Genomic DNA, 17,820 nt, shown 5'->3' with positions numbered 1-17,820 from the left:
CTTTTCTAGGAGGTTCAGAAATAAGATGTCTATAGACAACTATACAGGCTTTTCAACAATGGTGCCAGAACAACTGGATAAAAAAGCATGGGGATGTTTTCATCTTTGTTATTACAAGCAAAATGAAGTTAATTGCAAAAATAGAAAAATAGAAAGCATGGGGAAAATAATAAATCCCAAATTTACTTCACAACGTACATCAAAATTAATTTGAGATGGACCATAGAGCTAAAGGTAAAAGCTAAAACTTATAAAGCTTCTAGAAGAATATATTCAGGCATAGGGCAAGAATTGATAGATGGAGTTCATTAAAAAATTAGAAACTTATCAAAAAACACATGAATAAACAGGCAAAAACAGACTGTGAGAAAATATTCAGAACACATCTAGCACTCGATACAGTTTAGTTCTGCAACTCAATAAGACAGACCAACCAATTTGTTCAAATGGCAAACAACTTAAGATACATCACAAAAGAAAATATCTGAATAGCCAATAAGCACATAAAAATTATTCAACACATGCTCACCGAAAAGGCTTTCTATAAGAACATTCATAGCAACTTCATTTATAAAAATGGAAATTGTCCATCAAAAGAATAAAAAATAAACTGTAGCATACCTATTTAATGGAATATACTATATAATAAGAGAATAAATTACTGCTATCCACAGCAGCATAGATGAATCACATATATACTTAGTAAACCAGACCTCAAAAAGTATGTTATTATTACATGAAATTCTAGAAAAGGCAAAACTAATCTATGGCAGTGAACTGGTCATATTTGATTCATTGGGTTTGGGGAAGTTGTCTGGGTAGGACACCAAGGAAACTTTCCTGGGTAATGAAAGTGTTCTATAGCTTGATTGGAGTAGTGGTTACCTGGTGGATAGACTTATCAACAATTAATTGACTTATGCAATTAATACTTACATAATTCACTGTATGAAAATTTTATTTCAATAAAAATATAAAAGTATTCAGTTAACATATTAGGGGGATAACACCAAAGGTTTATCCAGTTAATTAATAAAAATATGCTATGTTTCAGGGGCGGGAGTAACAGCAGGTAGAAAACTGATTTGTTTTCCTACAAAATTCCTTTCCCCCTTAGAAATGAGTATACCACACTCAGGGGAACATTAGATAGATTCAGGAAACCTATTCTAGATTTGTAGAAGTTTCCAGAATAAGGCTATATATGGGTTTTTATTTTCTAGACATTCCATCTGTAAAATGGGTATATGACCTGTTTAGCTCCCAAGTTACATAGATTAGTAAAGTAAAACTTGTCACAGTCCTTAGATCACTTTGGGATAAAAAGGCTAAAAAATGCACTATTTTACATTCACTATTTTACTATTATAAGACTCCCTCCAGGCTATATAATTAAACTAGTGAGTGTAATAGCCACAAGCAAGATAGGTTCTGTCCCCATGCAACATTTGAAAAGGTAGCTTCACTGCTGAACCAGAGGCAGAGTGTTCTGCGTTGGAGTGCTTTAATATGTTTTTATATTGCATATAAGGCACATAAACGTAAACCAGTAAGATGCCTTGCTGAAAACTACCTTTGTGAAAGCAGGCTGTAATTCTGAACAAGTTTTCAATTTTCAGACTGCTGCTAGGGTAAAACATTTTAAAGAGTTTAATTTTTTACAATGGATTCAATGACATAGGATTATCTAACAAAGTAATGGCTAATCAATAGAAGGTTTAGTTGTCAGGTGAAACATATAACACACTAAAAGGGATTGATTGCCAGACTTCTCCTTATTTACTAGAAGGTATATATTTAAAATGACACAAACTTGTTACTAGGCTGCATTCTTTTAACCTTGCAAAAAGCTGCTTAAGAAATCTGTTCAGCAGCCCTATAGCAAAACAAGATATAGTATAATGAAAATGGCTAGTGACTGGGGGGTGGGGAAGAAGGAGACAGGGACTATCAGATATATGGTAACATCAAATCAAGTCCCAGGCAAGAATATGGGTCAGAAAAGGCAAACTACAAAGCGACATCTAAGAAAGCTGGAATTAGGCTTTAAAAATGTCACACAGATCTACTGAATCTCATCCAATAGATGCAAAGCTATATCTGATCTCATTCCATGTTGCTCTTAAGGCAGATTTTTAAGGGCTTATACAACTGGGCACAATAGACTACCCTCCCACCCCATTTTCTTTTCTTTTTAATGGTACATCCAGATTTAGCACTGAACACAAAATGAATTGGACCCATATGAACTTCAATCAGCATATAAGCTGTTTCCTTTATAATTTATTCACAATATCTCAAGTCTCTATATGAAAATACAATTTTTATGGTCATTGCAACCCAGGAGTTCAATAATATTTTTTCTACAAAGTCAGTGATTACATAATTTATCAAAGCATGATTACACTGAAATAAAACAAAACACCAACCCCCTATATAGTTTTCCTTCCTCAAAGTAATTTTAAGAAAGCTGATTATTAAATTGCTGCTTTTTAAAGAAGGGTTTTTGGAGCTAGACACAAATTGCCAAACCATTTTTTTTTAAGTTATTAGACTCTGAAGGATTCAGTCGAAGTGGGAAGTTAAATAAACAAATCACTTCATCAGACTTGGAAAGATCACTTTTGTCTTACTTAAGAGACCTACATTAATTACCTTTAAGGTTTTTTACATGAACTGTTTAAAATAAATACAATTGATTTATTTATTTCAAATGAGGTGCTTCTTCCAAAGTATTAAATAATGTCTACAAATGCAAAAGCATCTTTATAAATAGGTAATTAAAACAGATGACTAAAATTAAGTCAAGCTGCAAAACATTACCCAGGATGCACTGTGATTTTTTTTTAATAAACATCTCAGGCAATTTTTTCCCATCCAAAGCCCAAAGCACCTCAGGAAAAAAAAAACAACAAAAAAAATGGAGGTAGGAAGTTTCACAGGGGGAAAAACACATATATAATGAAATAATGCCAAACCCCAAACTAAAGTATTTACAAGATAGTCCCTTAAGCATAGTTTGTCACATTACAATTACACCTTGCCTACTGCCAAGTCAAATGCTTACTATTGCCACTAGGGGGAGAAATGTCTTAACACAAAGCAACTGGCAGATAGAGAATGGATTTTCTTGAGCAATTATCAGAACAAAGCTCCCTTGGCTGTGTGTACCTTCTAATTACTCAACACAATTAAAATGACTAACCTAAAACAAATAGAAAAAAACCCCTGCCTGCCTGATATCAGGGACTTCATTAAACCTTTCCCTCATCAATCAAATCAGAAAGAAGGGAATGGAATCATATACAAGCATTACAGAGCTATTAAAGGAAGTAAATCGGTGAGTTTGTTTTTAAAGAAAGAAAAGAAGTGGCTCTCTTGAAAAAAGAAATGTCATGGTATTTACCCATCTGGATGCTGCTTGAAAACAAATTGTCCTCTAAAGAGCAGAAATACAGTATGTTTTCTCTCAGTTCACTGGCTTATGAATTACTTTTAGTTGTTGTTGTTGTTTTGTTAATACACACTATAATGTCATTTTCTGTGTCAGTGATGTACTTTATCCTCCTATTCATCCAACTGTATAAAGGAGCTATGCCAATCACTTCCATGCTTATGCTGGATGTTTTCACTTTAAGTTCTTCACTGCTTTTTTTGTGGGATCTCCTCCAAGGTAATGTTTAGAACATAGGAAATTGGGGAGGAGGGCTGTGGTAGGCAAGGAAAACAGCCACTTACTCCTTTTAAAGACGTATGTAGTTCCTTTGATAAGGCCCAGTCATTAACAGAAGATGACAACAGAGTCATTTTTCTTTTAGCTGACAATTGTGACATTTTTCCAACAGTGTGCAAGGTGTTGAAAACCTGGCAGCTGTTACCTCCTGGGATGAAGATACTTTTTTATCCTCCCTTGACAGTTTAACTCAGTGGGTCAGCACCTTTAAAGACTGCAAAGTATCCTTGAAGAGGACGGAAGCTTGAATTACTGCTCCCTCCCTAATCAATGTAAACCCTCACTGCAGGTGAAGTCTCCATCTATAGAGGTGCATGGGGGAGGAAAATGTAATGCCCTGAGCCAGATGGTTTTTATCTTGTTTTGAAAGAATAAAGGAACAAGCTAACAAGGGAGACAGCTACTTTGTTAGCTTCTTGGCCTCTCTCATGGCTTTGCATCCCCAGGGTTCCAGCTACACAAGAGAAAGAATACAGGAAAACGTAAACACTTAAAGAAATATAACTAGAGGGCTGGCATCACGCTGCTTTCAAAGCATTGAGAGAGCTCTACTCAATGCCTTATTTATCACTGCCCACGTTCTGGGGATGGTAAGTGGACACATACACAAAGGGAATGGGGGGTGGGGAAGGATTAGACAGAAGTCACAATTTACTCAATTACAAGAAAGGCAGGGCTGACAGACCCTATTAGCACCAATGTGAAGCAAAGAAGGAGTTGCATGTTGTAAGGCTACATTTTAAAAAAGTAATGAGCACTTTCATGTATCTATCCTCCCAGGCCTCTGCCCTTGTTTGCAGATAAGAATAAAAGCTATAAAAACAGTTGCAATGGTTTCCTTGGCTTCACATTTTAGGAATAAAAGTAGAAAAAAAATTGTAGCTATTTTGTATATCCTTTAAGTAAAAGTTCACACTTTACTTAGTGCCAAGAGATAAGATTATTCTGAAACCTAGAAAATTAAAGGATACACTGCTTCTCCCCGCCTCACACACCTCTCTCCCCAACTCTGCTGCCTTCTGATGTTGGAAATGAAATGGAAAAGCAAGTACATATAGGGTGACTGAGTAGTGCAGGAAGCAGTGTCTCCTGACTTTCTCCTTCAATATTTTCTTTTTCTGCTAATGTCTTTTGTCAGGTTTTGGAATTATGATTATGGTGGTCTCACAATCAAGCCAAGAAGTGTTCTATTCTTCTCTATATTTTGAAAGAATTCGTAGAAGATTGGTATTATTTATTCCTTAAATGTTTGACAGAATTCACCAGTGAAACCATATGGGCCTTTTGATAGTTAATTAGATTTCTTTCACAGACATGGGGCTATTCCAATTTTGTTTCACCTTGTGTTGGTTTCAGCAAATTGTATTTTTTAAGGAATTTGCCCATTTCACCTAAGTTGCCAAATTTTTGGTTTAAAGCTGTTTATTCCATTATTCTTTTAATGTCTGCAAGCTCTGTAACAACCCTTTTTTCAGCTCCTACAATAATTAAATAACTCCAGGTTAACACATAGTGGTCATATCGTATCAACAATGGTAAAATCGTACTTTACAATAATACATGTAAACGATAAAATTAGTTTAAAATATTACTACACTTGTTAGAATGTAACTGAGCATTTTAAAATCAATGGTGAAAGAGTTCCTGAAATCCCATTAAAAATATCTGCAAAAGAATTTCACATTAAGGGATTGGCCTACAAGCAAATCCTACTTACATCAATACTATGTAAAAGGCAGCCTTAGCTTCTTTTTATCTACATAATTTTACTAAAGCAGGGGTGGGGGACACAAGCAAATGACACTTCTTTATTGTCATATGCAATAGAGAAAAGCGAGTTTAAACAGCTTATATAGTATGTCCTGTATTTTAAAAAATCAACAGTGGGTTAATCAAGTTCAGGGCAGTCTTGGACAGCTGCCCTGTGACCCATTTCTATTGACCCCTGATATTCATCACTCTTCCCTAAGATTGAGAGGGCAAGCTCCTAGGGAGTGACCACCACAATAGACAGACACAAGCCAACAGTAATCTGGTTCGAGCAAAAAACCAGATGGCACTGCAATAAATTTACAAATCTGCATTCATGGGGCTGTTAAAACACCCAGAAGCTAAAAGACTCTGAGGGCCCCAAGAGGATCTCCTACTTCCCTGTTTCTAAAGGCCATTTCTCTTTCCAAAAACACTGAGTTCATGCTCTTCACAAAAAGAATGGAGATAAAACCCTTTACAAAGAAAGGGGGTGGGGAGAGCCTCATGACCTAAATAATCTCCAGAGCTTGGACCTCAACACTGACAGTATCAGAAAAATCATTTTGGAGCACTAGGAGGAAGAAAAAGACAAAAATGGCTAAATTAAAGTGGAGTAAACCTGCTAAAAAGCAATGAAAACAAAACAACATTTCTTTCAAATACTGCACACAACAGATCTTGCAAGTAGAAAATGATTTAATAATGTATGCATTTATTTTTTAAATGAATAGATTAGTCCCATGTGTGACCTGCTGGTCCATCTGTATGTGCTGGACTTAATAGGCACGATTCTCTCTCTTGCTTCAGTTTGAAGTATGAGAGAGATAAATTTAGTTTAATTTTCAACAGATCAGCCTATCCATTTTCCAAATGGACCATCTGGATCAGCCTATTAAAATTAATTTATAACTTTGCAGAGTGAAAATTCGTTTGTTAGCTTAAATAAAGTTGCCAAAACTTTTTGTCATGTCATTGTTTGCTGACAGTTGTTTCCATCTACAAATTTATCTTATTCAATATTGCTCTAAATATTGAATATTATTATTTATTTACATTTACAGATCAGGTGTTTTTCTCTAAATAAAGGTGTAACATATAGCAAATAAAAAATGAGTGTCACAGTTGCAAGTACTTTTTCCCCCTAAATTAACACTGTATACAAACTGGAGTCAGAGGGCAGAAGTAGAAATATTTTGACAACAGAGATCTGGGTTTCAAATCACTGACTAGCTAAATAAGCCATCCTATTTCTCTAAGCCTCCATTTTCTGTATCTATCCACAAGAAATCATATCTAACAACTTTACAGGATTATTATGAGGATTAAATGAAATAAGTATGAGGTTCATGGTGGTTACTCAACAAATATTAGATCTCCTTTTTCCTAGAATAATGCCATAAATTAAAATTATTCTTACTAGACTTCTGGTGATCATCTTGTCCAATGTTATATTAAAAATGAATAGATGAGGTAATTTTTCAATTAAAAAAATACAAAAAAAGATGTCACATGTCAAAAAAAATAAATGAATAGGTGTTATACCTATTCTCTGACAACGCTAAGAATTTGTTTTTGTTGCCAATGGGAGATTGAAGATGTTAGAATTTGCTGCTACAGGCAGTTGAGAAGAACAAATATTTTTGACCAATTTTTTTAACATTTTAATTAAAAAAAACAACACTATGGAATTGAACTTTCAGTGTGTTATATGTGGAGTGTGAGGACAGTGGTGAGTAAAAAAGTTTTTTAAAGTTGTCATCAATAATGGCCTTTATGTCCAGGAAAGGCAAACAAATATTGATCAGATTAGAAGGAGCTAACTCACTATAGGCAGATCCCTTCTGATTATTAATTTTTTTTAATGTATGGAGAATCTTAAAGGGGAAATAAGGTTTAAAGGCAACTATTCTGCTATCTGTACTTAAGAAGCATTTCAAGTTATTTTTCCTAAAAAAGAAACCTTTTCTTTGATTTTGTTTTGACTACTGGTAAGCAATTGTATTCCTAAGATATATACTATATAGTTTTAATCCTCACCTGAGGATATACTAATTGATTTTAGAAAGAGAAGGGAGAGGGAGCGGGAGGGAGGGGAGGGAGGGAGAGAGAGATAGAGATAGAGAGAGATAGATAGAGAGATAGAGATAGAGAGAGAGAGAGAGAGAGAGAGAGAGAGAGAGAGAGAGAGAGAGAGAGAGAAACATTGATGTGAGAGAGAAACATCGAAGGGCTGCCTCCTGTACGAATTCTGGCCCAGGATGGAACCTGCAGTCTTCTTGGTGTATGGGATGACACTCCTACCAACAGAGCTACACAGTTGGGATATCTAGGATATTTTTAAAGATTGGGAAAACAATGTTACCTGATTGAAATTGGTGGCTATAGCCACACCAACTTCAAAGTACTCTTAATTTAAGCTCCCATGTTTAATGAATGGCAAATTAAGGGTTTCCTATCTTTTGTTTAGTTGATAACCTTTTAAGTAAGACTGAATTTCATACCTGTCTAAGTGAATTCTTCTCTGGTATTATCTTCCTAGGGGGTTCGCCATTATTACAGTCTTCTCTCTCTGAGGAATTCTGTGAAAGAAAGTAAGCTTTAATTCACTTCTCATTATCTTCAATCTTATTCTGTGGGAGTAAACTAAATTACATTTCTAATCCTGTAAGCTAGATACTATGTATACTTTTGCATTTGTTTATTTGAAAATTTATATACACATAGACATACACTTATGTAAAGGAAAACATATGCCCATGTATATAAATATGTATGATGGGGTCTAGGTAGAAAGTATTTTATATATATTTAAGCACTGCCCAGCAAATCATATTCATTAGAAGTCTGGTTTACTGCTCTTTGAAAATGCAGGTTGAGACTGGGCATAAGAAAACTCCAGTTTATACTTAGCTCACAAAAACTTAAACCACCACTGTTATCTTCATTTGTAAATAATTAGTTTTAAACTATAGTAAATGTTTGGTCGGTACAAGTTCTCAAAGTCTGGATCCTAAAAAGTAGTTCTTTCTCTTCCTTCTCTTCTCAGATTTGATTTTCTTAATTTAAAATAGCATAGTACTTAGCTCAAAACAACATTTAACTAGTAGTTTAGGATCAGAGTCCATTCTTGCTACTATCAAACTCAAATAGCAGCTAGAAGACCCTAAAATGTCAATGAAATTTTTAAATACTTAAAAAGGGGGGGGTAAAAGTTCACTTGACAGTAGGTTTAGAATTCTAAATATCAACAATGTGAAAAACGATCCACGGAAAAAAAATTTGCAAATAATATATCTGATAAAGGATTAATATCCTGAATATATAGAGAAATTGTAAAACTCAACAACCAACATTAACAAACAAACAACCCAAATAAAAAATAGGCAAAGGACTTGTATAGACATTTCCCTAAAAAAGATATATAAATGGCCAAAAAGCACATGAAAAGATGTTCAACATCACTAATCATTTTGGAAATTCAAATCAAAACTACAAGGAAATATCACTTCACAAAACTACAAGGCTACTATCAAACAAAGAAAAACAGAATGGGCCCTAACTGGTTTGGCTCAGTGGATAGAGCGTTGGCGTGTGGACTGAAGGGTCCCGGGTTCAATTCCGGTCAAGGGCATGTACCTTGGTTGCGGGCACATCCCCAGTGGGAGGTGTGCAGGAGGCAGCTGATCGATGTTTCTCTCTCATCAATGTTTCTAGCTTTCTATCCCTCTTCCCTCCACTCTGTAAAATATCAATAAAAAAATATATTTAAAAAGAAAAAGAAAAACAGAATGTTGAGGATGTTGAGAAATTGGAACTCTTATGCCCTGTTGGTATATAAAATGGTACTTTTTTGGAAATGTACTGCTATGGAAAACAGTATAGTGGTTCCTCAAAAAATTAAAAGTAGAATAACCATATGATCCAACAATTCTGTTTTTTGGGTATATATACCCTAAAAAACTGAAAACAGAGTGAAGAGATATTTGTACATCCGTGTTCATAGCAACATTATTCACAATAGCTAAAATATGGAGGCAATCCAAATATCCATGGATGGATGAAGGGATAAGTGACATGTGGTATACATACATGATGGAATAGTATTCAGCCTTAAAAAGGAAGGAGATTCTGACACATACTATAACATGGATGAACCTTGAGAACATTATGCTAAGCCAGTCACAAAAAGATAAATATTGTATGATTAGACTTATATGAGATACTTAGAATAGTCAAAATCATAGAGACAAAAAGTAGAATGGTGGTTGCCGAGGTCTGGGAGAAGGGGTGAATGGGCAGTTATTACTTCATTATAGAAAATTTCAATTTTACAAGATAAAAAAGTTATGAAGATGTATGGGAGTAATGAATTTATTCAATACCACTGAACCATACATTTAAATGTGGTTAAGAAGGTAAATTTTATATTATATGTATTTTACCACCATAAAAAATTGAAAAAAATCTGGTATTCAACACATATAATCACTATCTGTAAGGCAAAATACAGAAAATCCAAACAGATATTATTTGAGTTTTATTTTCCACAATTACATTTGTAATGTTAATAGTTTAAAAGTAGCAGTTGAGCCTGGCCGGTGTCGCTCAGTGGTTGAGCATGGACCTATGAACCAGGAGGTCACAGTTCAATTCCTGGTCAGGGCACATGCCTGGATTGCAGGCTTGATCTGCAGTAGGGGGCATGGAGGAGGCAACTGATCAGTGATTCTCTCTCATCATTGATGCTTCTATCTCTTTCTCCCTCTCTCTCTCTGAAATCAATAAAAATAGATTAAAAAAAGAGAAAATTTATAGTTGATATATCCGTTATATTACATATATTCACCACATTCTAAGTGGTGGGTGACTTTATTTTTAGATCCATAAATTCTTTCCTACACACAAGTTTACCTGAACATTTTCATACAGGTATGAAATCATTAGTACAATATAGGATCATAGCTATATTTTAAACTTAGATATTATACTTTTTTAGTTTGTATCAAATATTATATTTTTAAAGACATTAAAGGATAAATAGCATATATATACATGTATACATATACATATATGTGTGTGTGTGTATGTGTGCATATATATGTAAAATTTAAAGGCCCTTGCACCTCTGTGGCTAATATCTGTGGGTACTTCATGTGCTACCTTTAGTTGGTTTGATAGGCCAGTACTGACCCTTTGTACACTGTTGGAACTAGGGCAGGGGTGGGCAACCTTTTTGTGAGAGCGTGCCAAAACCAGCAAAATCTCTGACTCAAAATTCTTCTGTGTGCCAACCTAATTTTTTGAGAACATGTTACGCCTACTTGATATCTCTTAAGGTGTACGTATATGAAGAACCTTGAAGAAATAATAAAATTCATTTGAGAGACAAAAACACAGTTATTTGATGATGAAAAATACATTTATTTTTTAATGTATACATGTACACTTATAGTCCGACAGGAAACTTTATGACTCCATTTGATATTATCAGTGGGACTTTTGCTGCTGCATCACTGATGACAGAGATTTTACATCAGGTTTATATTTTGTGAACTTCAGAGATATGCACGAGCTACTACTTTCATCCATCAGGCTAGTCCTTTTACAAGACTTAACAAAATTCATCACTGAGAACAAAGATTCACAAGTGTATGTGGATGAAACCAAAACACTGGTCGGATCTAGGAAGGCAGGGAGAGTTAAGACAGAGGCATAGAAACTGCTCTTCCCCTCTCTCATCAATCCATGTCTGTGGTCTTTAAGATAACTTGTCATGTAAAATCATTTATTTATCTAAGATGCACCTACACTGAATTTATCTGAAAAATAAAAAAGTCGATATTAAGAAAAAATTGTAAATGGAAGATTATAAGAGAGGGTTTTGCGTGCCAGCAAAAGTTACTGGCGTGCCATGTTTCGCACATGTGCCAGGGGTTGCCCACCCCTGGACTAGGGTGTTCCTTTTGGGCAGAAATCTCTTGTTAGGTTTAACTTGATATTTCTATTTGTGATGGTCACTTTAAGGTAAAATTAAGACAAAGAAGAAAAAACATGCTATGGTACAAACGAGGGACAGATAAGAACTTAAGAGTTCTAAGTGCTTTTCTCCCCATTTTGAAACAAGGACTATCTACCAAAAAAATGAGGAAGAGGTGTAGTTAATGACTATTATGCATTCCAAATAAGGAAACTAGCAATATATACCATTATAAGAGAATCAAAGAAGGGCAAAGGTCAATTTGTATAAAGGTATACCTATTCTTATTACAAACTGAAGGCAAGACACTCCACCAGCAAAAAGATTATGGCTTGTTCTACGGAGATACTCACTATTATGGTGGCCTGGAATCAAATCCGCAATATGTTTGAAGTATGCCTGTACTCACGTTATTGCGACGGCCTGGAATTGAACCTGCAATATCTCCAAGTATGCCTGTATTAAACTCTTTTTTTTTCTTTTAAAGTATAGATCACTGTTTTAAATACTAAAATTAAATGTCTTATATAATAAAAACTTAAGCCAGTATTCAATTATAACTGTATTCAATTAAGCCAGTATTCAATTATAACTGTATTCAATTAAGCCAGTATTCAATTATAAACTTATAATTTATAAGTAACTATTCCCTAGATCATGAAGTTGTACCTTTCTTTAAATAAAATACATTTTCAGATAATCAAAACCTGTTTAATTCAATGTAAGAGCCCATATTTCAAAATGAATTATGTTTTGTTAAAATGTCATTATAATAAACTTGGAAGCCTAATTACTTTTTGGTGTAAGTTTGTTATACTAAAGATATTATAAATCACATTTTTACTCTATAGGTGCATTGGATGAAACAAAATTAATGCTAAACTCTCTATACTAAATTATACATTGAAAAATAATGATGTGGCCCTGGCCAGTATAACTTAGTGGATAGAGCATCAGCCTTTGGACTGAAGGGCACGTACCTCAGTTGCAGGCTCATTTCTGATTCACGGTAGGGGTGGGTATGGGAGGCAATCAATTGATGTCTCTCACATCGATGTTTCTCTCTCCCCCTTCCACTCTCTCTAAAAATCAATGGAAAAATATCCTCGGGTGAGGATTAAAAAAATAAAAATAACAATAAAAATAGTGATTTGAACCCTTATAGGATGAATAGTAACTATCTAGCCATATGCCCAATTTTCTTCTTTCTGACCCTCTATTTTATCTGACTTAGAAGGCGAACTATTGAGTGGGTATTATGAGAACATCTAAGGTATGAAAAGGTGAAGGGAGCTTCAAGGATAATTACTGCCTGAGAGCAGAACACAGAGGAGCTCCTTTCCCATCAGGGCAAAGATTTCATTTATACATACGTTGATAAAAAGGATAATTCTTAAAAACAAACATTGTTATAGTTAGTTCTTTTTGGATAGACTGACCCAACATTTTCTACCCTGGACCATCCATCATGAGGAAGCAAATTAATACAAAAAATTCAACTATGCTGTTATATAAAATAGACATAGTGACATTAAACAGTCATGGTATCCAGAGCAAGAAGTCAGATACCCTCCCAATAGTGAAGAGGAGAGCCAGAATGCCAGTGAATTAGAGATGAAAAGCTGTGCAGTCTTGAGGGTGTTGGTATACATGAAATGGCCATTTATGCCTAACAGGTCACCTCTAGTTCTCAAAGCCTGTGCACTCTCCAACATCACCCAGAAGAGCTCAGCAGCAGAGTTATTCCTTGTATATTTAACTATGATGCATCCTAATAAGCAATGTTCACAAGTGCCCTGGGTCATCAAGCTAAATTATGTTCAATAAGTTCTATTTAAGGGTAACTAATTAATGCAAGCAAGACTCATCACACAAATTAGCAGGTGAAAGACAAATAACAGTATAGTTACATAATGCCAAAATATTTTTCCAGAAGATATTTAATGATTACAAAGTAAAAGCAGTAACCACGCAGTGGAGAGATCTGGTAGATACCACCTCTTAATATGATGTACTGAGAACACACTGCCATATGAGATAACCTTGCCAAAAACACACAACCCTCAATATGATCATGAGAAAACATCAGACAAAACCAAATTGAGGGAAAAGCTATAAAGTCTGTACTTAACAAAAAAATGCCAAGGTCATGAAATTCAAAGAAAGACTAAGGAATGGTTGATTTCAAATTAAAGGAAAATAAAGAGACATGACAACTGAACGCAACTTGTGATCTGAGATTGTTTTGGGGGGCTGAAACAAAATTGATGGTAAACTCTTTTATACTGAATTATACAGTGAAAAACAGTGACCTGAGCTAACAGGATGAGTAGTGACCATTTAGCCGATATCCACAATTTTATTTCTCCTGACCCTCTATTTTATTTTATTTTGACGTGTAACTTCTGAGCAGGTATCCTATATAATAAAAGCCTAATATGCTAAGTGTCCGGTCATCTGTTCAACCAATCAAAGGGTAATATGCTAATGATATGTTAAAGCCACTCAACTGCTCACTATGATGTGCACTGACCACTGGGGGCAGACGCTCCAACTGGTAGGTTAGCTTGCTGCTGGGGTCTGGACAATTGGGACTGAGCGAGATGGCTGGACATGCCCTGGAGCCCTCCCGTGGTCCCTCCTAGGCTGTCCAACCTCCCACGTCCCTCCCCTGCACCAGTAGGGTCCCTTGGCCTGGCCTGAGCCCTCTCACAATCCGGGACCCCTCAGGGGATGTTGGAGAGCCGGTTTCGGCCCGATCCCACAGGCCAGGCCAAGGGACCCCACTGGTGCATGAATTCATGCATCGGGCCTCTATTATGACATAATGATATAAATTATACTATTGGAACTGGAAATTTTTAAAAAAGTATTTAAATAAACTAATATAAGCCCTAGCCAGTTTAGCTCAGTGGATAGAGCATCACCCTGCGGACTCAAGGGTACCGGGTTCAATTCTGGTCAAGGACATGTACCTTGGTTGCGGGCACAGCCCCAATAGGGGGTGTGCAGGAGGCAGCTGATCGATGTTTCTCTCTCATCGATGTTTCTAACTCTCTATCCCTCTCCCTTCCTCTCTGTAAAAAATCGATAAAATATATTTAAAAAAATAAGCTAATATAATTGTATCAATATTAATTTCCTAATTATTTCCCCTCTTTTAAAATTTAAAAACAGAAAAACATAATTCTTTTTTTGGTGTATAGTTCTGAGTCTTAACAAAAGCATACAATTGTGTAACTTCTGCCACAATTAAGATGTAAAGCAGTTCCATCACTTCCCAAATTCTCTTGCACTGCCCTTTTATAGTCAACCCTTTTCCCCAATAATTACTTTTTTGTCTCAATTGCCTTTTCTAAAATGACATAAAATGGAACCATATAGTATATAATTTTTGAGGCTTTCCTTCTTCACTTAGAATAATATATTTGAGATTAATCTGTGTTGTTGCATATATCAGTAGTTCTTTTCATTGCCAACTAGTATCTTTATTCCATTGCCAACTAGTATCATTGTATGAATGAACCGTATTTGTTTATACATTCAATTTCCTGATTATGATAATTTGTACTGCAATTATTTAAAAGAATGTGCTTGCCCTGGCCAATGTGGCTCAATTGCTTGGAGTGTTATCCAGTACACTGAAAGGTCTCGGGTTTGCTTCCACATCAAGCTCATACTTAGGTTTCCAGTTTGATGCGCACTCAGGGTGGGAATAGCAGGCAGAGGCAGCCAAATGACCGATGTTTCTCTCTCTAAAAAGACATTACTACCCTGCTCAAAAACCTTTTATAGCTCTCTGTCACCTATAAGTACAACCTTAGTGTAGCATCCACAATCTGGCCAACTTACCTTTCCATCAAAGTCTCTTGACCATTTACATGACATTATCATTCTCCAAAATAAGAAAAACATCTCTATACTTTGCTAGTTCTATTCCTTTGACATGTAATAGCCTTCTTTTCTCATATCTTTATTTACTAATATTCCGATTCAAGAGTCAACTGACGTGATACTTTTACTGAGAAGTCTATGCTTATCTCCTGCCTGCACCTCCCATTCTACCTAGTCCCAGTTGAAATTAATTACTCTTAATTAGCGTTTTATTTCTATTTTGTCACTTACTCTTTATATTATACTAGAGGCCTGGTGCATGGATTCGTGCACAGGTGGGGGGGGTCCCCTCAGCCTGGCCTGTGCCCTCTCGCAATCTGGGACCCCTCAGGGGATGTCCGACTGCCAGTTTAGGCCCAATCCTGTAGCAGTGCTTGAAGCAGCAGGAGGCTAGGGAGGAGCCCAAGCTGGGCTGGGCAGTGCCCGCCTTGGCACTTGGCGCTCTCTCATTGCTCCTTAGCACTGCTGTGGAGGCAGGAGAGGCTCCCGCCACTACCGCTGTGCTCGCCAGTCATGAGCCCAGCTTCTGGCTGAGTGGTGCTCCTGCTGTGAAAGCGCAATGACCACCAGGGGGCAGCTCCTGCATTGAGCATCTGCCCCCTGGTGATGAGTGCACATCATAGCGACCAGTCGTTCCAGTTGTTCTGGTTGTTCCATTGTAATGGTCGCTTAGGCTGTTATATATATACTAGAGGCCTGGTGCACGAAAATTCGTGCACTTGGGGTGGGTGGGTCCCTCAGCCTGGCCTGCACCCTCTTGTAGTCCAGACCCCTTGGGAGATATCCACCTGCCGGCTTAGGCCCGCTCCCCAGGACAGCAGGCCTAAGCTGGCAGTCAGACATCCCTTTGGCAGCCTGGGAGCCCTCGGGGGATGTCTGACTAATGGCTTAGGCCTACTCCCCTGGGAAGCGAGCCTAAGCTGTTAGTCAACCTTAGTGCTGCCATGGAGGTAGGAGAGGCTCCTGTCACTGCTGCTGTGCTGGCCAGCCATGAGCCAGCTCTGGCTGAGCGGCGCTCCCCCTGTGGAAGCACACTGACCACCAGGGGGCAGCTCCTGCATTGAGCATCTGCCCCCTGGTGGTCAGTGCTTGTCATAGCGACTGGTTGTTCCTGGTCATTCCACCATTATGGTCAATTTGCATATTATTTTATTATATACTAGAGGCCCGGTGCACAAAAATTTGTGCACTCGGGGGGGGAGGGGGGGTCCCTCAGCCTGGCCTGTGCCCTCTCGCAGTCTGGGACCCCTCGGGAGATAACGACCTGCTGGCTTAGGCCTGCTCCCGGGTGGCAGAGGGCAGGCCCAATCCCTAGGTGCAGCCCCTGGTCGGGCTCAGAGCAGGGCTGATTGGGGAGTTGGGGCGCCGCCCCCTGTCACACTCAAGGCAGGGTCGATGGGGAGGTTGTGGAGCAACCCCCTGTCACACACAGAGCAGGGCCAATCAGGGGGGTTGGGGCTCTGTACCCTGTCACGCACAGAGCAGGGCCCATCAGGGGGGTTGGGGCTCTGTACCCTGTCACGCACAGAGCAGGGCCCATCAGGGGGTTGGGGTGCTGCCCTCTATCACCCACAGAGCAGGGCGGATCAGGGGGTTGGGGCGCCGCCACTCTCACACTCAGGGCAGGGCTGATGGGGAGGTTATGGCTCTACCCCGTCACACACAGAGCAGGGCCCGTGGGGGGGGGGGAGCTCCCCCCTATCAGGCACAGAGCAGGGTGGATAGGGAGGTTGTGGCCCCGCCCCCTGTCACACACAGAGCCGCAGGGCGATCAGGGGGTTTGGGTGCTGCCCCCTGTCACGCTGATTCCAGTGCCGGGAGGCCTCACGGCTCCGCTGATCCCGGTGCTGGGAGGCATATTACCCTTTTACTATATAGGGTAGAGGCCTGGTGCACGGGTGGGGCCGGCTGGTTTGCCCTGAAGGGTGTCCTGGATCAGGGTGGGGGTCCCCACTGGGGTGCCTGGCCAGTCTGGGTGAGGGGCTGAGGGCTGTTTTCAGGCTGGGGGTGACTGAACTCCCAAACGCTCCTTTTTTCCTTTTTTTTTTTTTTAATTCTGGGCCAGCTTTAGCTTGAGGCTTGGCTCCAGCTCTTAGGCCTAGGCTGAAAGTAGGTTTCTGGCCTTTGCTTACAATGTTGCAAATCTGCTGGCTGAAGTTGGGCGTATTTGTTACAGAGTTTCTTAAACTGCCAGCTCAGAGGCAGCGGCAGGCGGGGAATGTTGGTTTCCTCCGTCACTGAGGCAACCAAGCCTCATGTTAGCTTCAAGCTGCCTGGCTGCCAGCCGCCATCTTGGCTGACAGTTAATTTGCATATCTCGCTGATTAGCCAATGAAAAGGGTATCGGTCGTACGCCAATTACCATGTTTCTCTTTTATTAGATAGGATGATGATAATAGATCTTGCTATACTATATTTCTATATGAATGAGGTTTTCACCCCCACCCTACACTATAAGTTCTTT

General features: G+C 38.2%; 1 protein-coding gene across 13 annotated transcripts in view; it reads right to left on the bottom strand.

The window, feature by feature from the left end:
* BTRC (beta-transducin repeat containing E3 ubiquitin protein ligase) overlaps nt 1-17,820 on the bottom strand; it is a 180,457-nt gene that overhangs the window by 72,744 nt on the left and 89,893 nt on the right. For 7 of the 13 annotated variants that reach the window (XM_059661148.1, XM_059661142.1, XM_059661145.1 and 4 more), the window contains one exon: nt 7,987-8,064. The exons of the other annotated variants lie outside the window; for them this stretch is intronic. In XM_059661148.1, coding sequence (XP_059517131.1) covers nt 7,987-8,064 — 78 coding nt within the window. The remainder of the gene's footprint in view (nt 1-7,986; nt 8,065-17,820) is intronic. 13 annotated transcript variants of the gene reach the window in all.

Source organism: Myotis daubentonii, chromosome 13 (genome assembly GCF_963259705.1).
Source record: "Myotis daubentonii chromosome 13, mMyoDau2.1, whole genome shotgun sequence".
In the NCBI taxonomy this organism is placed as follows: Eukaryota; Metazoa; Chordata; class Mammalia; order Chiroptera; family Vespertilionidae; genus Myotis; species Myotis daubentonii.
The sequence above is the reverse complement of the archived record's forward strand: the minus strand, read 5'-3'. Positions and strand labels throughout refer to the sequence as shown.